This window comes from Carassius auratus, chromosome 38 (assembly GCF_003368295.1).
Source record: "Carassius auratus strain Wakin chromosome 38, ASM336829v1, whole genome shotgun sequence".
Taxonomy (NCBI): domain Eukaryota; kingdom Metazoa; phylum Chordata; class Actinopteri; order Cypriniformes; family Cyprinidae; genus Carassius; species Carassius auratus.
The window spans coordinates 12904502-12928095 of record NC_039280.1 but is presented as its reverse complement, the minus strand read 5'-3'; the positions used below and the strand labels follow the sequence as shown (position 1 = coordinate 12928095).

Sequence of the window (23594 nt, the reverse complement as noted above, 5' to 3'; positions counted from 1 at the left end):
CTTACCAACTTTTGAACCGTTGTGTAAGTTGATAATTAAATAGACCTCAGTTTAAAAAAAATTTTTCCTTACGTAAAAGAAAAGTAAAAAAAAAAGCAAAAAGGATGAAGACTTTAATAACACAAATACATTGAGTTAATATTATACATGTTTCTTAGGTCAGTGGCAAAGAAGAGCAGATCTGTTTCTCAGACATTAAAGAAGGAGGGGGTTCTTACTTCTGAGCTGGAAATGGCTCTAAAGAACTGCACAACGGCTGATGAAATAGACCATGTGGTAAGAACAGAGCAGAACAAGCTTCCCAGCTTTCTTATTAATGAGAAACTTTGACCATTTGGTGAGTTTTTGACTGTGGGTGACTTTATAATAGCTTATACCTATTTATGTATAATAATAATAATAGTTTTTTCTTTAGTATGCTCCCTATAAAAAGGGCAGTAAGTTGTCCAAGGCCCGGCGAGCTAAGGAGCTAGGACTGGAACCTGTTGCCCTGGCTTTACTTCAGGAACCTCAGAAACTGGACCTGCAATCCTCGATCCAGCCCGACACTAAAGGTATCTTCCTTTTCTGTTTTGCTTTTTTTAAAGCCTGTTGTAACAGTGCTTGTAGAGCAAGGTGACCAGATGTGCTGTTTTCTAGGGACATGTCCTGGCCAAGATTTCTAAGGTTTTGGCTGTTTTTTGATCGTTGTATGACATCGAAGTACTGTGAGAGCGATTCGAAAGCATACAGAGACACGTGCTCAGCTCTTTATAGCACTTGCAGTACTAGAGGTCATACAACGATCTATCTGCAGAGCGCAAACAACCAAAACCTGGTTAATTTGGATAAATAAGAAATCCCCTTACTGTGCAGCGTCATTCACACCTCCGTGTCCTCTGAGGTGTAGCATTATTAATGCTTTTTGAAACTGATTAATTGTCCCTACATCATCCCTTCCATGTATTGTTTCATGTGCTTTTTACATTTTTGTCTTTGCAGCCTTAATTACTAAAAGACATTGAGTCTATAGAGGGCAGCAAAGTACTTTTAAATTTGTTTTTGACTGCTTATGCCTATGGGTTGACATATTAAGACAGTGACATAAGCAGTATTGTGACATGTTTTTCTAGACATTTCTCTCATTTATATGCATTGTTGTGTATGAGGTTTCAATATTATCTACTTCTAAAACTGAGTGAAAATGTGCAACTATTCCACACTTTCTATCAATAAAAGGGCAGTTCTCAAAAGTTAACGCAGGGCCACTGATGACTGAATGAGGTTATGGGACATTTCAGCTGTTTCGTTTGCTGTCTGTAGGGTTGTCTACCCTGGATGAGGTGGCCACAGGTGTGCAGGAGATCCTGGCAGATATGATTGCAAAGGACAAAGAGACTCTCACCTATGTACAGTCACTGTGAGACACTGATTATTTGAGCAAATTCACTCTTTCCTCTGACTATCCAGTCCCTCTTAATTATCATCTTTCTATTATCTGTTAATCTGTTTTTCTCTGTTGGCATTATGTGGATCTTTCTAGCCTGTCAGTCCTCAATTAGTCAGTAATGATATGTGTGTGTTTTACTCTGAATGTATGTTTATTCTCAGGTGCGACAGGAGTTCGGTGACCATTCACTCGTCAGTGTCTAAAACAGCGCTGAAAGAGCAGCAGCCACAGCAGGGCAATCAGAAGAGCAAACCAAAGGACATTGCCAAGTTCAGCCTGTATACTGACTTCACCTGTGATGTTCAGCGCATCCAGCACCATCAGGTTTGGTCACCTCTTTATCTTGTGTCTTACGAGATTTACTTTACAGACAGAGCACTTTCAGATCTCGAAACTTTTTTTTTAGCTTTTTTTTTTTAATTGGAAGATTGGAATATCATATCCACCGATATTGCTTTCTTGCACTCTAATTCCACAAAAGCCTTTTCCACAATGAGAAACTGTTAAAACTGCTTTCTGCATTGAGTTCTGTTCTGAATAAAAAGTTTCCTTTTTTTTTTTTTTTTTTTAGGTTGTCTTCTTTATTATTATTATAAATAGTTTTAACTTAAATTAACTACCAGTAAAATATTTTGAGCAACTATGTCTAAAGTTATATTTCTAATTATCTCAAAAAACCTTTTAAAGGGAAGATCCTAAAAGCTTGTGTGAGTTGTGAAGACGAATATAAACTGAATTGTTCCTGCATTTGAATTTCTTTGGAAAACAAAAGCTGGAATAGATAGGAGCTAACAAGTGTCTAGGATACATGTGAACATCTTCAATACTGTGTAAAAAGCATCTCAGGTTCCCCCTCACAAAGAAGCTGAACTGTAATATAATTTTTATTTTATTTAACATTTTAAATCACTATGTTACTCCCATGCTTGTGTTATTTAATTTTGATGAGTGTTATATTATTATAAAATAGTCCTAATAAACCATGAGTTGGTGTGTCCAAACCTTTGACAGCTAGTGTATATGTACGGACTCGGACACAGTCCACCAGTCCACACACACACACACACTGACAGTGTTGTGCCATATAAACAGGTCCTCGTGCCACTCTTCAAAGCTCTTCTGTCAGCGCTGTTTAACTGTATGTGTTTGTGTCAATGGTGTCCCCTTCCCCCTCTCTCACTTCACGGTTACCCGCTTACTCAGAGTTGGTTGTGGGCCACATGTCACAGTGACTCTGTCATCCTTTTCTCCCTCTATTCATCTCTCTCACCCCGTTCCCTGTCCCCCAGTCATTCCCGATCTCCCCCTCTTAACATATGTGACACGTCCCCATCCACGTGCCTGTGGATTAGAGGCTAGGATTGACAGACACAGCTTCATGATGACAGCCGCTCATGGGCTCTGAGAAAGGAGGGGGATAGGGTGCGAGAGAGAGACAAAGAGCGAAAGACGGGCCCAATGAGTGAGTGAATGAGTGGTGGTGCGATCTTCTGTGAAGCATACAGTTTACCCTCTTGTTAATCTGCTGACGTAGATTGTCAGTGAGTGTTAATTTGAGTTTGCCGTGACCTGTGAGCTGTTGCACTCCGGCTAAAATGAACCTTTTCGTGGTTTTGCTAGAGAAGAGCGTGGAATGTATTTTGACAGGAGGCATGTGTATGCACACATACTTGCTTGTTTAATTTAACACATTGCTTGTGAGAGTGTATTAAGGACAGGTGTGTGTGTGTGTGTGTGTGTGTGTGTGTGTGTGGGTTCCATGAACCGGTTGGTGAAAGGTTTTGTTGGTTTTAGTTACTCCAGAGGTTACATTGATGCTTTATCTGTGAATTAGGCATAATTTACTTTTATTTATTTTTTTCAAGTTAATGATCAAACCATTTACACTAGCGGTGTAAATGACTGTTGTAAAATATTACTTTGCACTACATTTTAGTAGATGAAAAGACTAAAAACAGAAGCATGCAGAATAAGTATAACTTGAAAGTGATGTTTAAATACATTGTATATTGATGTACCATAGCCAAATGATATTCTATTTTTTTTTTTGTTTCTTTATTTCTTATATATTTTACTTGCGTTCTTTTACTTCTGTGCCACTTTACTTTCGAACATTTAGATCTAAGAAGCCTGTTTTTAAGCTTCTGGTTGAAACATGGCATTTTGTAAAAAATATAATAAAGTTTTATTTATATTAAATGAATTTTATACATGCTGTAAACATACATTTCTAGAGCACCAAACAATTTTTTCAGTTCATTAAAAAGAGAAATACTAACTAATTTTAATTTTTTTTTCCTCTAGCACGCTCTCTAAAAGTGCAGCTGAAAAATCTACAAATTGGCAATTAGTAACAAATAAAATGTGGTCTTGCTTTCTGCTTGTTTGTTTGAGTTTATGACAGATTGACTAGAATATAATCAGTGCTAAACATCAAATGGTTTTGTAAAACAAAACTGCCCTTGGTAAAGAAAGAGTTCATATTTATTTTGTATGGAGAACGATCGTTGGTGTATTCTGAGCCCCATGTTGTGTATGTTTGTTTTCCTGTACATGCAAAAATAGGAAGTGAAAAGTTCATCCATTCTTTCTGTTTTTGTAGAGGCCATCCTCTATTGCTCTGTTCTACGGCAGTGCCGTTGACTTTATTTGGTGAAAAAATATTGAATCAGAATAGCTCAGTCTTTAAAATAATATTAATTTTCTGTCGCTTACATTCCTCATATTTCTCCAATTATGATTTCATTGTTATTGAGGAACATGATATGTTGAATATTTAGACTAAATTTTCCCCCTCCTCTGTTTTTAAAATGTCATGTCCTGGACTGTTGAGTCTGAAATATGACACTAAGCCCAAATCTGTGAAAAATATTTATTTTCTCATTTTGACACCTGTTTATTGGCACAAATTTGTCCTCCATTAATCTAGAAAGCTCGCATGTATTTTTAGAATATATTTATGTTTCTTCTCAACTGTAATTTTACTCATGGCATGATTCAGACCAGTTTAATATATGCCTTAATAGATATATGCATTAACTACACATGGTCACAAGTTTGCAATGACACAGAACAGAGACAACTTTGATATTTGTTTTGACATTTCCCTCATCTCATGCAAAACTTCAAATGCGATAAACATCGCATGAGAAAACCCAAGTAAACGGCTGCCTTAGGGTGTTAAAATGCCAAAATATGGAAATATAATTTTCATCATATTTCTGGCTGCATTAATTCACGTCTTGATCAGGCCATTAGCTGTTGAGCGGTGCAGAGGGGGTGGATGCCTGCTCTGTGGTGGGGTGTGTGTTTTGTGTAGGGGGTTGGTGGCATTTGTCAGCTCGGTTCTTCCGCTTGGAGTCCAGATTGATGGGTCATCTTTTCCCTCTTGTTTCCTTTCAAAAGCTTTTCCTCCGAAAAGGTCAGATACTTAAAACTATTTGCTTCACAGCATGTCACTTTCCTTTAGAGGGCCAGTAAGGGAAAATGAGAGAGGCACAGAGCTTTTCGGTGCGACACGAGTGGGTCCTGGTGCACACTGACTAGTTTAAGGAGAGAACGGGAGGGGGTGGGACCGACGGTGCGCTACCGTGCCTCGCCTTGTGTCGGCTGTCTCTACAGGTTACTCTCTTGTTTCAGACGTTAGCCATTAACCGTGGGGAGAATCTGAAGATTCTGACAGTGAAGGTCAACATCCCCGACAGGGTGAAGAATGACTTCTGTAGGTGGTGCATCAACGTCAGGTCAGCACACACCCACAGTGCACACACACACACACACACACACACACACACACACACACACCACACCTCATCTTCTTCCTCTCTCCCTCGTGGTCTGGTCCAATGCTGTTGCCGTTTTAATGGGCAATGGGTTGGCAACTGACTTTTACATCCACGGGTTTTGGTATTGATGTAGCTCTTTCCACCATGTCACAGAAACCATTTAGGTTATGTTTTTGATAATGAATGAAAATTACATTTAAAATGTTTAAATAATAAAAATTTTAATTTTATTTAGTCAATATTAAACCAGTATTTCCATATATACATTATCGTATTGTATATTCAACCCAAAATTACTCAAAGCTCTATTTGCCAGTTTCATTAAATATAATAAACATACGACATGCATATTATGAATATATAGTTACACTTTCAGGTCCAATTCTCACCATTAACAAACCATTAACTATGACTTTTGTGTCAATAAACTCCTGATTTACTGCTTATTAATTATTAGTAAAGTAGTTAAATGTAGGTTTTGGGTAGGATTAGGGATGTTGAATATGGTCGTGTAGAATATGTGCTTTATAAGTACTAATAAATAGACAATATGTTAATAAAATGCATGCTAATAAGTAACTAGTTAATTGTGGGAATTGGTCCCTAAACTATAAGATTACCCTAATAAACTTTGCATTTTAATTTTAATGCAACGTGTAATTTATTTAATTTCAGAGGAAATTTATTTAACTTTTTTTAGTATTTTAATATGTATTAATTAAATCAAATTTATTTTACATTTTTAGGTCACACTTTATTTTAAAGTCCAATTCTTGCTATTAACGAACTATTAACTATGATTTTGCCTCAATAAACTCCCTATTTGCTGCTTATTAATAGTTAATAAGGTAGTTGTTAAGTTTAGATTTGGAGTAGGCTTAGGAATGTAGGTCATGCAGAATAAGTGCTTTATAAGCACTAATAAACAACCTATATGTTAATAATAGACATGCTAATAAGCAACTAGGTAACCGTGAGAACTGGCCACTAAAATAAAGTGTTACCCATTTTTACACTATAGATCAAAAGGGTTTCCATTGCAGAGTTTTTATTTATTTATTTTTAAAGAAGTGTCTAATGCTCACCAAGGATGTGTGTTTTTTTGGTATGGCTTTACCATTACAGAAATACATTACAGTTAATATTTCACAAATTACCATTTCGCTTTTTTAACTAAATAAATGCATCCTTGGTGAGCATGTTCTTATGCATCTTTAAATAAAAAAAACATTAGAAAGTCCATTATCAATTATTATAAACTTTGATGTACGGATGTACTAATTTGTTGTGCCAGAATTTAGTTTTCATCTAATGAAATAAAAATGAAAAGCACCCTGTTTTCAAAAAGAAAATTATTTTTCTCCTTCGTTACTCAGAGCTATTTATTTCCATGTAGTTATTATACAATCACAATCTCAGATTTTGAATGCACATATCATTGTTCTTTTGACAGTCTCTACACTGTAAAGGTGCAGGTTAAGCAGTTATCTAAATATATAGATAAGGGAAATAAAACAAAAACACTTTCTTTGAAATGCTACCCTCTGAATTTTAATTTTACTGAAATCCTGCTGATATGTCACTTGCATAATAATTTGGAACACAGTTGTATGAGTGTCCAAACTGATGGACTCCTGCTGTATGACTTTCAGATGGAGGCCACAAGGATTCGCACGGCCAGAGTTGATGGCGATTTTGAAGAATTCTGTTGAAGAATCCTTCAAGAGATTCATTGTGCCCTTTCTCAGTCGAGGCTACAGGTTTGTTCTTGCCGGATGGTTAAGCTTCTTTTTCCATATCTTCTTTCTATAACGTTCTTTTTCTTCCTGTCCCAGGACTAAGTTGACTGTTAGTGCAGAAAAAGAGTCCATCGCCATGTTTGTTCGGAATCTGCGTCAGCGCCTTCTGATGTGTCCGGTGCGTGGGAGAGTCATCATGGGAGTGGACCCAGGGTTTCACCACGGCTGCAAAATAGCAATCCTGTCCCCAACCAGTAAGAGAGCCAGAAGAAATGTGGAATCCACTTTGAATAAATGTCTATAAAAAGTCTATATCTATATAAATCCAGTCATAAGAAGCACAGGTATATTTGTAGAAATAGCCAACAATACATTGTTTGGGTCGAAATGATTGATTATTATTTTAGGCCAAAAATCATTAGGAGATTAAGTAAAGATTATGTTCCATGAAGATATTGAGTAAATTTCCTACTGTAAATATATTAAAACTTAATTTGTGATTACTAATATACATTACTAAGGATTTAATTTGCACAACTTTAAAGGCGATTTTCTCAATATTTAGATTCTTTGCACCCTCGGATTCTAGATTTTCAAATAGTTGTATCTAGGCCAAAAAATGTCATATCCTAACAAGCCATACATCAATGGAAAGCTTATTTATTCTTTTATTATTTATTTAAATCTCAATAACTAAAACTTAAAACTAGAGATACATTACGAAAAATATAATTCGTAAAGTAAGATAAAAACATAAGTTGCTTTTTTTTTACCTTAATGTTTTAATGTAATATTGTAACATTACTTTTCAATATAGTACTGTATAACTATATAATAATTTGGTATTTTTTTTTAGTTTTTCTTTTGGCTGTCAACTAATGAAAGTGGCTTGTGGTAATGGATAATTATGGTAAATTTGAGTTTTATTTAATTTTTGAAATTTTGTAATCCACAAAATATAGACTACTGTTGAAGTAGACTAACATGGTGAACTTTTGCCTGTTAATTGTAATTATTTTTTAAAGTTGGTGAAGGAGAGTGTCTGATTGGCAGGTGTGATGAGAATGTGCCTTCTCGGTGGGAGGAGCAGCACGCTGTGCCCTGTGTGTGCCCTGCATCCAGGCGACTGATCGGCCTGGCGGGTGTGTGTCAGGTGGCATTGCCATGTTTTGCCCTCTGCCCCGCAGCAGCACCACATGCAGACCCAGCTTGACTGTGACAGGTCTGTGGGTGTGGAGTCACATGACCTGCCTGGCTCTTGAGGTGTCTATTGCTATTAGACTGTCTCTCTCAGGCTGACAGAAAACGGCAGCCGTATTGTCTGAGAGGAGAGGGAGAAGGTGATGAGTGCAGGAAAATCAAAGAGGAAAAAATGGGGGTCCGCTGTACCTTCATGATGCTAATGTATTGTTAAGTTGATGCCCAGATAAAATATAGTCTCATACGTTTTCTGCTGTCCTGACATATCATCTTCCTATTTTTCTTTCCTCAGGTCAGATTCTGCACACAGATGTGGCGTACCTCCATGGTCCTGCTAAACACAAAGAAGCAGAAAAACTGCGCCATCTTATGTTCAAACACAGGTATTGCAACCACAGATAACAGTTTTTAAATCAAAATACTGTAAAAACAGCAATATTGTGAAATATTACAATTTAAAGTAACTCTTTTTCTATTTGAATATATTTTCAGTTGTAATTTATTCTTGTGGTGGCAAAATAAAATTTCAGTTATTTCAGCTAACAATATTTTTTGCTTCTTAATATTTTGGGGGACACACTACTATTTAAAAGTTTGGGGTAAGAACGTTTTAAAAAATTAATTAAATAATACATTAGTATTTTGCAAATTTATCTAAAGTAACCATAAAGACATTTATAATGTTACGAATCCTGAAAAAGCACTGAAGAAAAAAGTAATGCCCCTGTTATTTCTGCTTTGCCATCACAGAAATAAATTATATTTTCAAATATATTTAAAAAGGAAAACAGTTATTTTACATTGCAATAATATTCTACAAAATTATTGTTTCTTTTTTTTTTTTTGAGTTGAAATGAATGCAGCCTTTGTGAGCATAAAATACGTCTTTAAAAAGCTCTTTAAACATCTTAATTATTTCAAACCTTTGACCTATATGGTGTATATATTTGAGTAACTTATTTTTTTCCCCCACAGCTGTCAAACAATTGTAATAGGAAATGGCAAAGCATGCAGGGAGACCGAGGCCTTCTTTACAGACCTAATTAAACAACACTTCTTCAAGCCCATCGATGTGTCCTACTGGTATGGCATTTCTCTTTTTTAAAAACCGAGCAGTGAACAGTACAGCAGATGTTGTTCTTCTGAGAGTTGCTCAGCAGTTATTGGCTTTGGTGTAGAGATGAAAACTGCATTTATTTGAGGTCACATCAGGCTCCTGTACAGTCTTAGTGCAACTGCAGCTTGAAATTTGAAAATGTTTAATCAATAAACACCACTAAGAGCGAAAATAGCAACCGTCAAGCAAGGTACGCAGAAAAGGAGCAAAGGAAATGGTGCCGGTCTGGAATGTGTTACTCTTGCGAGTTTTAAATGGTATCTGGACCTTGTTTGACTGCCTCTAATTAAAAACAAATATTTCTCACCATCCTTCAAACCAAACCAGTCCGATGTGTTCTCATCCAACCCAAATAAAGACTAGATCTGGGATTGTCTCTCTCTCCATCTAGCTAGACTCGTGTTTGTTGACTTTTGGTTCTGACTGGAGAGCTGCCCAGAACCGCTCTGAAGTGGCCGTTTATGGTGTACACTGATGGCGGTTTTCATTACAGCTCTCCGCATCCCTCAGTGTGGCTCAGATGGGTTGCCAGGTCTGTCTCAGTAGTTCTCAGCAGAGCATGATGTGTCAAACTTGACATCCAAGGCGCTCCACAAGTGGATCCATTTCAACCTCCATTCTAAAATGAAAGTGGAAGATGTGAGATCTCCACACTGGCAGTGCAACATCGGTTGGCAAGCCAGGGTGTGCCAGACAGTTTGAACTCTGTTTCCAGTCGTGGTAGTCACAGACAAGTATTTGTAGAAACAGGGTGCTAGTTGAAATAAATGTCACTTATAAAATTGCATTCTAAATGATCCCCTTAAGTGGAGAAATGGATATGCTAACTTCACTTGTGTGAAATGCTCAGACATTCCACAAAGAAATAGCAAGTGGTTACATTTGTATGAAAGCATTATTTCACATTTAACAAACAAATATCCGCAGGTACACTTTAAAAGTAGTTGGTTAAAAGGGGCATATAATACTTTTTATTTTAATTTCTAATAATTTTTGAAAAAATGTCCACATATAAAAAATAATAATAGTCAGATATTCAAATAATTCAGGGTTTATGCTAGTTGAAAACATGCATATATCTGACTTTTGTGCATTGTACACTACAATTTAAAACTTAAATTTAACTGTTTTAGACTTTTTAATGGTTTTTAATATATAAATAAATAAATATCTCATGTTCAAAAATGAAAAATAATTGATTTCTGTTTTAGAATATTTTAAAATGTCAATATTTATTGTGGTGGCAAAGATGTTTTTTCAGCAGCCATTACTCCAGTCTTTAGTGTCACATGATCCTTCAGAAATCATTCTAATATGCTGACTTGCTGCTTAAGAAACATTTTCTTTAGTATCAGAGTTGACAGTTGTGCTGCTTATTTTTTTGTCTAAACTGATACTTTAAGTACAAAAAAAAAAAGTACAGCAATATTTTTCTATTATTTATTTTACAATTTAATGTGTCCTTGCTAAGTAAAAGTTTATTTGTAGTATTAGAAGTAAAACAGAACAAAACAACTGAACCCAAACCTTAGAGTAATAGTGTAGATATGTTTTTGGGTGTATGTGTGTTTGGAAATGTGTAACTACACCACAGTGTTTCTTCTTCTAACACATCATTCATTCCCTTTTAAAAGTTCATCTCCACAGTGCACTTTGTACATCACTAGTCAATTAAACTTCATTTGCACCTTCTGCTATCTGTCTCCCCACTCTTCAGCTTATTCAGACATAAAACATCATCCGTTGCCCCCCCGTCTACTGTCACTTGCTCCCCTCCTTCTGTCCCGACGTCCCCGCTAGCTGTCTCCTGTCCTTTCTTTCGCCTTACTGCTCCAGAGGAATGACAGGCGGTGCCGGCAGACTGTATGCGGTATTGAGCCTGCGGGATGAGCAGCGCAGCTCTCAGCGACCTGCTGCTCTTTATTTAAATGAAGAGACTTTAGCCTGTTGAGTTTGTGGGGTGGTTCCTTGAGCAATACTGGGATAATTACTCACCTCTTGACATTTTCATTTGGTTCTTTCTTTCTATAATAAGGCCTTTTTCGGCTGAGGCCTTGGATGCTCTTTTAAAGAAATAGGAAATAATTGTTTATACAGAAATCTTAAGTTAAAGTTCTTAATTTATGGCACCGATTTACCTAAAACAAGACAACTGAATAGAAGTAAAAAAGGAAACAAATTCTTAATTTGTGGCCACAAATATATTCCTTGTCTGCATCATGTAATGTGCAGGACTTCGTTCACACACACTTTAACAGTTTACTGCAGTTTATGCTTGAAGTTATTTACCTATAGCAGCTAATGAATTGGAAATCTTGCAAAATGTATACAAAGCTTATTTTAGTTGCCAAATAAGGTGAATAATATTCACTATATTTCAATTTTATATTAAATATTGTATTTTTGTGGTATTAATAATGAGTAATAAAAAATACTAACAAGCATGCACAGAATCTACATTCAGTGGCCACATCTGTTTTGCTCATATACAGTATTTTAGCTAGTTTGTTAATGCTTTCACATTTTCCATCCACACTTTTGTTAAAGTGAGTGTATATGTATGTGGTGTGGTCTCTGTTGGGATTGTTTGCACATCACCTGTGCTGTAGGTTGAGCAGCCCACATGAGTGATGAGGAGATGACCTCTCATTGAACTTTGTAGTTGTTTGGCCTAGTTGAGTCTGCTCCAATATATTAGCTGAGATTTCCACCGTGCTTTGAGTCTCTCCTCTGGAACCCCTCCGTGGTGCCCTCCTCTGTTACACCACTCTTTACCATCAGGCCCTTTTATCCTTCTAGTCCAATACAATGAATTAAACTGGTATTAATTATGAGTAAAGCTACAGATGATTGGCTGTGAACTTGGGGAGGGAGATTCCTGGAATACAATCTCTGACTGTATGTGTGTACATCAGTATTTGTGTGTGCACACTGCATTTGTTTTTTCCTTCTCATGACTAAGACATGCTCAAATGGCCACCAACATGAATCAAATCCAAGATGACCCACTAAAAGTTGACCTTGGCTGGTATGGTATCTTTACACTGCTGGCAGAAACCATTGGGGCTTTGGTCATGGATTTGTCATAGTTATGTTGTACAGATTTGGGTTAGGGGTTCAGTACATATTCTGTGCCATTGCTGTTTGTTCATAAAATGAGTTTCGAGCACTTGTTCCTAAAGTGAGTGTGGTTTGTTCATTATGTATTATAAATTGTCTCCCGCCTAAGGAATATGTTAAATGTTCTGCTCTGACTCTAGTCATTGCTGTTGTCTGGTCCTGACTTTGCCTCTCGCCCCTGAAGGACAAAATGACATGTATCTTGCTTAACGAGGGAGTCTGTAGTGTTCCTGACTGTCAGGACAGTGATCCTGACACTGAGCTATGGCTACAGACTGACTGGACAGCTCTGTCAGTTCTTAAGGTTGAAGACCACCCTTCTCCCCTCAGGCTGGCTCTCTACCACCAGCCGGCCAGTCTCTGGTCATTAGACTCACTTTACAGAGGAACACAGAATTACAGGAGCTCTCTCCTCTATCCCTTTTATTTTTCCTTCAGTACACACTGTTGCTGGGATCAGTTGTTAAACTTGACTGCTTCAGTCTTAACAGGAAAGAAATGATTGATTTCTGTAAATTATAAATAGATGAGTTATTATTATTATTATTATTATTATTATTTTCATACTTTTACCCTGAGCAAGCTGTCTGTAAAGGGCGTTGTATTACACATATAAGCATGTATAAGAAATAAATATATAAAATTATTAATTATGTAAATGCATGCTATTCATCCTAAACATAATAATAATAATAATAATATAAACATGGTATTTATTATTATTATTATTATTATTATTATTATTATTATTATTATTATACTTTTTACCAGGTGCAAACTGGCTGTAAAGGGCATTGAATTATTTACATAAGCTTGTATAAGAAATGAACATATAAATAAAATCATTAAATGTAAATGCAAGCTATTAATAATAATAATAATAATAATAATAATTACTGCTATCTAATATTGATTTATTATAAACTGGTAGTACTAGTATTATGTAAGCTGTTAATAATAATTCTTATTTTATTTTTATATTATTTATTATTTATATGTGCATAAATTATATGTTTATTTATTTATTTCATATATGCCGATGTATGATTGAATACATGTCCTTTACAGTCAAAGCGCTCCTGGTAAAGTGAAATCACTTTTTGCTGTAAGGTCTTGGATGACTAGAGTTTTGCATCAGGGAAGTTTGTCCTTTGAGGAGGATTCTGGGTAGGGTGATTAGGACAGTGAGGAACGAGGAGGAAAATTTGCCAGTCACAGGCCCATGGCTAATGGCTCACTGAGGGATAGATGTCCGCAACACAGAGGACAGCCAGAACCAGTGGCTCCATGAGCAACTGTCTTGAGCCCCCTAATTTTGATTGACTGCTGTTAATACATTGAGATTTATGTTAATGTCTGCACTTGGTTGACAATGATGTGTCTTGAAGTGATGTTAGTGTGTGCCATCTTATATTTGTTGTTAGGTTGTTCTTAGCATCAAAAAGTAAAGCATTTAGCATTTCAAAAAAGTAGGATCTCTTTTTGATCTAATACATCTATTCCAAATATATGTATTTACAGTGGTTTTTGCAGTTCATTTTTTCAAAGAGTTATATTGGTTAGGGAACACACTCACCAGTATGACATAGTAATCCCAATAGGAGTGTTTTATAGATTTATAGCTATCACAATGAACAATTAAAGCTTATTAATATACTATTAATATAGTTTTTGCCTAAATCTAGGCATTTTCAGTTTGCTAAAAAAACATAGCAATTTGTTACATATATTACAGCTGATTTGTGGTGTTGTATATGCACTACTGTTCAAAAGTTTGGGGTAAGATTTTTTTTTTTTTAAATATATATTTTGCTCCACTAATTTTCCTATTATTGAACCAAAAATACAGTTAAACCATAATATTGTCTGCTATTTTAATATATCAGAGATGTTTAATCCTGTGATTGCAAAGCTGAATTCTCAACAGTCCTCAGTGCCACATGATTCTTCAGAAATAGTTTAGTGCTCAAATAACATTTATTATCAATGTTGAGAACAGTGAGTGCTGCTGAAATGCTTCCTTTTTGAGTCGTATGTTCAATAGAACAGCATAAAAAAAAAAAAAGCTTTTGTAACATAATTGTCTTTACTGTCACTTTCCTTGCAGAATTACAATTGTATAATTTTTTTTCAATCATAAATTATATAAAATTGCATATGTTATAAAAACTCTTTTCTTATTTATAATAAGAAATTTTGGCATCTATAGTATGAGTATATCAGACATTTTAGCTTACTCTGAATCCTTTCTTGCATTTAACATAAAGTATCCAGAAGAACGGACATGAATACTGCAGTGTCACTCCCAATCTGGCTCGTGCTGATTGATCTGTGGCAGCCAAGCATGAGATCAAGCATGTGGGCTGCTTGAAAGTTTTCATTGCCTTAAACCCAGATGCCAAATTCCCATTTGTCAATTTCTAATCTAATGATCTCTTGTGATGTCAGAACAACTGGAAGCAATCCCCACAAGTGAAGTTTTTACATGCTGCACATTTCACGCCTCATTTACTTGTGTTTGGCCATTTTAGGTCGTAGTTTATAGCTCCTTGGAGTATAGAAAAAAAAAATGCAAGCAACATAAAAACATGGAAACCTCAATTCCACATCTGCATATATGAAGCAGGCTTCCAATGAAACTGAAAACTAAGATATGGAAACCTCTGGGATATCCTTTTTTGGGCTACACTTGCGTTTTTTAATTGCTAGTTCCAGTCCACAGTGTAAACCTTCAAATCTCAACAATATTCTTGGTTAGGTTCAGTATTCTTGGGTAAACCTGTACATTTTCCTGTATGCTACATGAAAAAAAAAAATCCCGTAACCTGGCCCGCTGACACTCTGCTGCCCAGTTCTTTGGGTGTTTAAGGCAGGAAGGGGAGTTGAGGGGGTGATGAACATCTGCCACCAGTTTGACATGAGTGGCTGTGAGGTTTTGCTCTTTTCAGACTTGTGTGGTGGTGGCAGCAGATTGAATGTGCTGTTAACTGCGCCTCCACACTCTACCTCAGGCACAGAGCCTGAGACTGACGGCCTTTGACACCTGCCATTTTGGCCCTTTTCTAGGCAAAAAATGTGACCGGGTTTAGACTTGGCATTGGCTTGATATCTGATGATTGTTTTTTCTGTTTTGGGAATCCCTTCGGTCCACTGACTCTGAGTAATTGGCCAACATAGTTATATATATATTAGGGATGTTCATTTTAACTGGTTAACTGTTAACTGACCGTTAAGAATTTTGACCGATTAATACAATTAAGTTAAATGGTTTAATTTATTACATTTTTGTAATGTATCAAAATATTTAAAAGGTTTGCTGTATGGTTAAAATATGTTATGCGTAAAAAACATAAGTCACGTATAAGTAGTCGCATTTTATTATTTCTTTCAGAAATAGGGCTAATGATGACACAAAATGTTTACAAACATCATAATAAACTGTAAACATAGCTAGACTATTTTAGTTCCCCTCAATCCACAACAAATAATTTAAATTAACAGTATTTAGAAAAGAACAAGAATTAAAAACAGGCCTTTCAGATGTTATAGCAGTAAAAACGACAAAACCAAAATGAGTTCATTTAGGCTAAAACGAACTGAAACCAACGTTGGGCCTCTCATTCGACACAAATAAAATGTTTCCATATTCACAATGTATTTGAATGACAATTTGTAATTTATTATGTACTTCACTCACGTTCCAATATCCAAAATGTTTTACATAACATCATGACGGTACGGTGTTAACACTTAACAGCACAGGTTTTACTACATATTTAAACTGAGCGGTGTTTTTTTTCAAATGTTTGACTGACTGTATTTTATTATGATAATGAACAGGCTGTATTGTCAAGGTTGCAAAGCTTAACACTGTGTGCACGCATGCAGTGCCAGCACAATTACTTGAGATTTTCAGTCAAAGCAACTTCATCTTTTAGTCAAAGATAATCGCTCAGAATTGGAATGTTAAGTTAATCTACCATCTCTATGTTTGTGGTCAGTAAGACTTTTTTAAAATTGAATAATTTTGTTCCACAATGATGCATTCAATTGATAAAAAATAACAGTAAAACATTTGTGACATTACAAAAGATTTCTATTTCAAATAAATACTGTTATTTTGCAATTTCAGCTTATCAAAGAATCATTAAGAACTACCAGTTTTCACAAAAATATTAAGAAGCACAATGTTTAAAATAGATGAGTTATGTTACATTAAAATTGTAATAATATTCGACAATATTAACATTTTATTGTAAATGTGGCCATTATGAACTTAGAAAATTCATGCAATTTTTTTTTATTTATTTATTTTTATTTTATAAATCTTACCAAACCCAGACTTTTGACCGGTTGAGTGTGTAGGATAGTTTTGTTTTTTTTTTTTAATGATAACATTTCCCATTGTTTCACATCCCATGTATCAAAAAAAAATTTAATCAAAATTCTTGAGTGGTATTTGATTTTACTGAGTAAACTGTATTTTTGTGTTTTAGAATGTAAACATTTTTACAAAAATACAATTTACTCCTGTCAGGTTAAAAAAATCACATGAACTGTAGTGCTGATTCACCTAATAATGTACAGAAAAACACTTTCATTGTGTGCAATGTTGACTTTTATTTTGTCCAAATTTGACCAGTATTATCAAGAACAGTGGACTTCTGTCCACTGCGGTGAGGATATCTCTTCGCCCTGCAGGCAGATCTGATGAATGCATTTATTAGAACATGTGTTTAGGGGGCAAGTATCAAAGTATGTATCCATCTCCTGGTGTCACCCGGTGGTCATGGACATCGGAAGTGGGAGATGGACCAGCCTGGAGGATGATGACAAACACTGAGAAACACCGTTACTTACAGTTAGAGGGCACCGGCCATGACTTTGCCCAGAGTCTCTCATAGGACATGATAGTCCCCAAAGTGAGTGAGTATTTGGGTGTGAGTAACTGAGTGAGTGACTGTCAGACCTCAGGGTCATCAAGTCATCTGCAGCACTTGCAGGCTAGTTTTGTCTTTGTTCTTATGTCTTGGTGTCCACTCGAGCTGGGCCTTCTGCAAGTTCAGCCGTGCCCTTAATGAAGAGAAGTGGTTGGTGGATGGGTGTGTTATCGGTGTCAGAATGGTTCAGGGCTTGTATCTATTATCTCTTGCAGCCTTTTTGATTTAATAAATTACAATTCATTTATTTAGGCTATGTGGTTTATTCATCATAAATAATACATAATTTAATATTTATCCAGTTTTATATTTATATAATTAAGTTTCATTTTAATGTTTATCAAGGTTGGCATGTGTTTCTTTCTTAATTTGTTAATAATCCCACTAATAACCTGCTCCACCTTGACCCCAAGGTCATATGCCAGGGCTTGTTAGTACCGTTATCATGCGATGTGTCAGATGTGGGATGGAGAGGGAGGAGGAGGAGGGAAAGGCTCTGGGAAAATGAGGACACCAGTCAAACTGGAGGTCCGTGTCACAAAGCCTCTGCGTTCTGTCATGAGTATGATGACACTAATTGGCAAAGTTACCAAAGGAGCCCTTAGGCACCAATAGAGAGGCAGCAAATGTAATGGAGGCTGCAGTGGGGATCTGCCCTAATTTGTAGGGTCATTCTGAACTGGTGATAATGATGTACAGAGCACATTTATCCCTGCTGATGTTTACAGAGAGAGGTCAGTTAAGAACTAAGCCGTTGAGAAGGAATATATATATAGTTTTTTAAATTTCATAATGATATGATAATATTAATAAAATTTCTATGAAATGCATTATTTATAATAATAATAATAATAATAATAATAATAATATTATTATTATAATTATAATTAAAGAAGTTGCATGCACTGGTCAGTTTTCCAGCAGGAGCATTTAAAATCTATTTTTAGTTTTGTCAAAAATACCATTAGCAGCAAACACGTTTCCATTATGTCCTCTAGATGTCAGTATTGACCCATGATTTCACTTATTCTTGGTCCGTTAGATCCGTGTTCCAAGTGCATTACCACAAATCCGTGATTTGTTCCCAATTGCTAAAATCCTTAAAATAATATAAATATAATTATTTATAATTTATATTATATAATATATATATATATATATATATATATAATATATATATATATTATTATATTATTATTATATTTTATTATTATTTTTATATTTTTTTTTTTTACAAATAAAATGCTTTGCTAAATTAGAAAAAAAAAAAGATTATAAAAATTTTAAATATTTGGTCAGTAGTAGATTTGGTCAGTAGATTTTTCAATATAATTTCTGCAGTATTAAAAAATTCCTCTGAATACCTGTAAATAGTTTACATTTGTTTGAGTGGCAGAAACCAGTCATAACATCCCAATAACCTCCTGAGCTCAGAACATTTTTCTTTGTTTCTTTTTTCTCATTAGTTTAAGAAAAAAAATTAAAATAAAAATATATAACAGAAAATTGCTGTTTATTATGAGTTTGTCATCCGAGCATTGCTGTTTACTCTAAACTTCGGTGCCTGCAGTATCAACTACAAGCTTTCTATGGAAATGTATTTAAATTGAGTCTTTGGTCTGTCACCTTGTAGACGTACTGAGGGAGCTTCATAAGTTCACTGGGGTCTTCATGAGGTTACCGCTTTGATTTACTTGGAAATGTGCTTCAGTGTTCTCTGTTGTTTCAGTATAACAGATGAAGCAGGAGCGTCCATCTACAGTGTGAGTCCAGAGGCTGTTAAAGAGATGCCTGACATGGATCCCAACTTAAGGAGTGCAGGTGATTTACATATTCCTTCTTTCATGCTTTCAGAACCGTGATCAACCTTATGTTTTTTTTATTGTTTTTATTTATTTTTTATTTATAAAAAAAAAAATGGTCAGGTGCCGTAATTGAGAGAATACCAGATATTTGCATAATGCAATTTAATGGTTATGAATCAGACAAACACAAAATCCTAAGTCAAAGAAGCACCTACTTTTAGTAATAACCCATTATCAACTGTTGATTATGGCTGTCGGGAGATTTGAACATTTTTGTCATTAATCGCCCATCTGCCAGTGCTAACAGTCTTAAAATATATTAAAAAAAAATTGAAAAGATGATTTAAAAATAAATATATCAATTATAAAAATATTTAAGATGACAAAACTATATAAAACTATATAAAACTATATAAAATAAATTAATATTATAATCGCAATTAAGATATAAAAAATTGCAATATTTTGACAATAGTTATTGACCCTGTAGTGCTAAAGATGGTTTTATGAGATGGTTTAAGATTTTGCAAACATACAGCCTTGTACACATGAATGTCAAAGCTTTTATATTTTCCAGTGCCAAGAATCCTCGTCTTCAGTCGCACTGGCCTTATCTGTCAGTCCAATTCAGCTCCCAGTCAACCAGACCTTTACTTGCCATTTCAGTCAACCCTGTCTCCTTCGTCTGAAACAGACTCACTGTTTTCTGTAGGCCACATTCATGTCTCCAGTGGTCAATACATGGATTCAGAAGCAGTGACAGTACTTTTGGAAATAGTCTTTCACAGTCTATCAAACCATTTCGATTCACTTCTCTCTATTGTCTGTCATACCCATTAGATATTTTTTCTGTGAAACAGAACTTTCTGTAAAAAAGGTTTGCCTGTGTTCAGACCACACATGCACCCTCTCTTACTCCTCCAGAAAAAAAAAAAAAAAGCAAGGCGAAAACTTTGGAAATCGCTCAAACGTTCTCAAAAACAGGATCTGAGAATTATACCAGACTTCCTCTATAAAAGCATTAAATCAATATGGGATTAAACATAAATTTTCCTCTGGTCAAGTGCAAGAGCAAACTAGGGAGCTATATTTATCGCTTTTATGAAAGGCGTAAGAAATTGGACTGTCTTTTTGTGGGTTGTGTGTAAATGTGTAGTGTTTTGTGTTTCATGCATCAACACTGCTACATTATTACTAGCATATAAATAATTCAATCATGACTAATCATGTATATTGTTTTTATGTCAATGAATTAATTTTTTGACTAATTATCATTCATATATATATCAATTATTATATGTCCTGCTAAAATTGCTTGCTCATTATATGACTCCTCCTGCTCTGATCCACAAAGGTGCTCATACTTTGAGGACAATTTTTTTGTAGAGGTAGTGGTTGTCTGTGTACAGATCGAGGTGGATGTGCTGCCTGAAGTAGGTGCTTGTGGATGGAGGTTTTGAGGTGGCTTCTGGAGCGTGATCACCAAGCCTCACTCTCTGCGTCTCCACATTGAACTCTGTGGGAAATTGCTGCCTATATAATATTTGGAAAAGGATGGAGTTTCAGCTCAGGCCTTGTACAGCGCACACAAAAGCACTTCTCTCCACTCTCTGTAATGTGGAGGTTGTGCTTGGGCAGAAAACCACGCCATGGCTCACAATCTGTCCTGTGAGTCGCTCTCTGACTCTCGCACATATGGTCGAGTAAAGATGAAAATCTGACTTTCATTTGCTGACCCTCAACAAGACTAGATAAAGCTAATGGAACAAGTGTGCTAAACTGCTTATGTTCATTTCATTTTATAATATTGTGTTTGGCTGGTCACATTTCCTGGGATAAGTTAGGTTCAAGTTTTTCTGATTTGGGTTTTTATTTGTCTTTAATTGAGTTCTTATTTGACCAGACCTCTCTTAGCTGGCCCATGTTTTTGCCTGTCTTCGACAATTTACTAAGAAAGGGGGATTCATAAGTGAGTGTGTCTATTATTGGCTGTGTTTCTCTCTTTCTCTCTGACAGATGTGAGGGCTTATTCATCTGTAGCCTGGTCTGTTAAATGATCTTTTCATTTGTTCACAGTTTCTACATAGATTACTTCAGCCTTAATTTAGCTTTTTTTTTGCTTTATTGTTAACTTTTCTACTTTTGTTAACTGAAGAATGTAAATAACAATGATTATTTTATAATCGATGATTATTAATATGTGTGTATACACATTTTTTGGTTATATTTAAAAATATTTATGTGGTCACATTTACATTGACTGCTGAATAGTTTTGTATAAAAGAGCTTGTTTCCACTACTGGATTATACAAAAAACAAAAAACAAATAAAAGTTAATTGCAAATTTTTATCCAACAACTCGGATTTTTTTTTTTATGTTTTGATTTATTGTAATTTTTTAAAAAAAATAAATTAAATAACATTTTGTGAATCGCAATTAACTTTTTATTTATTCTGTGGTGGAAATGGGCTTCCATTGTTAAATACTTCAGTCATATATTTCAAATCTTGTTTATTAATATAATCTGTTAAACTGTGATTAGTGCAGTAGATTCCACACAAGCCTTTGCATGATTTAAATAGTCTAATTTGCATAGATTAATGCTCATGTGAGCCTAATTTATTCTTAATTAAGTCTGTGGTTTATTAAAGTGTAAATGTTGTTCTCATGAGACATTCATTATTATATTTGAGCAGTAACCACACATAATGGTGAGATGATTTCCTCTTGTTTGTTTTCTTTGTCCTCAGTGTCGATTGGGAGGCGTGTTCAGGACCCTTTAGCGGAGCTTATTAAGATCGACCCCAAACACATTGGTATCGGCACTTACCAGGTGAGTCAGGTGACATTCAGTCTGATAAGAAACTAGTTTTATGCATCTCCTAATAAAATAAGGGTTGTTAGTTTGTTATACAAGGCCAGGGGTTTTACTTCAGTAATGTTTAAACTGTCTTTATGCCAACAGTTGAGTGTCCTCTCACATAATGCGGCGTATATGATGTTGTGTCTGGCTCTGCTCTTGATCCAACGAAATGTTCAAAGTAATTGTAGGCACATTCCCAACTTTCTAAGCCAGGCTCTGATTTTTAGTTTTGAGTAATAGCAGTTTCAAACAGAAGTCAGCTGGACTAGAGAGCTAATCCTGTCTCTAACTGTTTGCTTTTGCAGTCTCATATTATGAGTAATCCATTTTTCTCCAGAAATTAATTCTACTATGATTCCAGTAGCATCATATGTTGACTCAAGGCTGGGCCTGATTTGTATTTTTTCCTTCTGGCTCTGACTTTTCATCTTTCTGTTTTTCTCTAGCTGTCCTGCATGCTTGATTTCTCTCTCCTGCCCTCTGCTGCCCTTTTTTTAACATCAAGACTATGCAGAACCTCTTGTTGAAATATAAGAGAGCTTTTTTTTTTTTTTATGATTCACCAAACTTAATTTAACTACAATTCTGGGAGGAGTAAGATATTTAATATATAAAATTTATTATTGATATATATATATGTGTGTGTGTTGTATATGTGTGTGTGGGTGTGTGTGTGTTCCTTCAAAAAAGATATTAAGCAACAAATGTATTTATGAGGATAAGAACCAAATCAGCATATTAGAATGATTTCTGAAGGATCATGTGACACCGGAGTAATGGCTGCTCAAAATTCAACTTTACCTTCACAGAAATGAATTACTTTTTATTTTACATGGAACCAGAAAACAGTTATATTTAAATATATTTTACAATATATTTATTTTTAGTGTATTTTTATTATTATTAAATAAATACATTATTGATGCGCAAAAGAAAACAAAATATATTACTCCTCCCAGAATTGTAGTTAAATTAAGTTTGGTGAATCTTAAAACAAAAACAAAACTCCAAGCTTAAATGCAATTTGTTGTTAAATCTAAAATTGGGCAAAGTAGATTGTTAAAGGTAAACTTGTAAATTTATTCCACTGCAACATTGGAGCCATTTAAGGAGAGAAAATTGCAAAATGATCAATATCACATGCTTCTCACTGCCAGCTTTTTGACCTAAAAAACGAATGCACACAGGTTTATGTTAGCAGAGTATCAAGAGTCACCTCACACTGTGTGAGTGTTGTCTAGTGTGTATCACAGCGACCCCCTGCACGTCTGTCAGCACTTAGCGTTTATTTACCCTGCCACATAATCTGAGCAACACATGATGCCTCTCCACTGCATTGACATGCTGAGTGATAAGTGTGTTTGTGTGTGTGCATGTGAGAGGGGTTTACTATTATAATATATATATATTATATATATATATATATATTATATATATATATATATATATATTATATTATATATTATATATATGATGTTACGAAATATAATAATGTTTTGAGTGATGGGAAAAGAGTAATTGTTTTACCTGTAAGTTTTTGGGAGCAAAGTTTGCCTTTAGTGGTTGTCTCTGTTTAGACCTCACTAACTGTGTGT

At 35.1% G+C, this 23594-nt stretch overlaps 1 protein-coding gene across 2 annotated transcripts in view; it reads left to right on the top strand.

Moving 5' to 3' along the window:
- The window catches only part of srbd1 (S1 RNA binding domain 1), a 60838-nt gene that overhangs the window by 3083 nt on the left and 34161 nt on the right, over positions 1–23594 (top strand). For both annotated transcript variants that reach the window (XM_026224229.1, XM_026224228.1), the window contains exons 6-16: positions 159–276; positions 416–554; positions 1303–1399; positions 1591–1753; positions 5069–5172; positions 6867–6974; positions 7050–7207; positions 8446–8536; positions 9129–9236; positions 19060–19151; positions 21887–21969. In XM_026224229.1, coding sequence (XP_026080014.1) covers positions 159–276; positions 416–554; positions 1303–1399; positions 1591–1753; positions 5069–5172; positions 6867–6974; positions 7050–7207; positions 8446–8536; positions 9129–9236; positions 19060–19151; positions 21887–21969 — 1261 coding nt within the window. The remainder of the gene's footprint in view (positions 1–158; positions 277–415; positions 555–1302; positions 1400–1590; positions 1754–5068; positions 5173–6866; positions 6975–7049; positions 7208–8445; positions 8537–9128; positions 9237–19059; positions 19152–21886; positions 21970–23594) is intronic.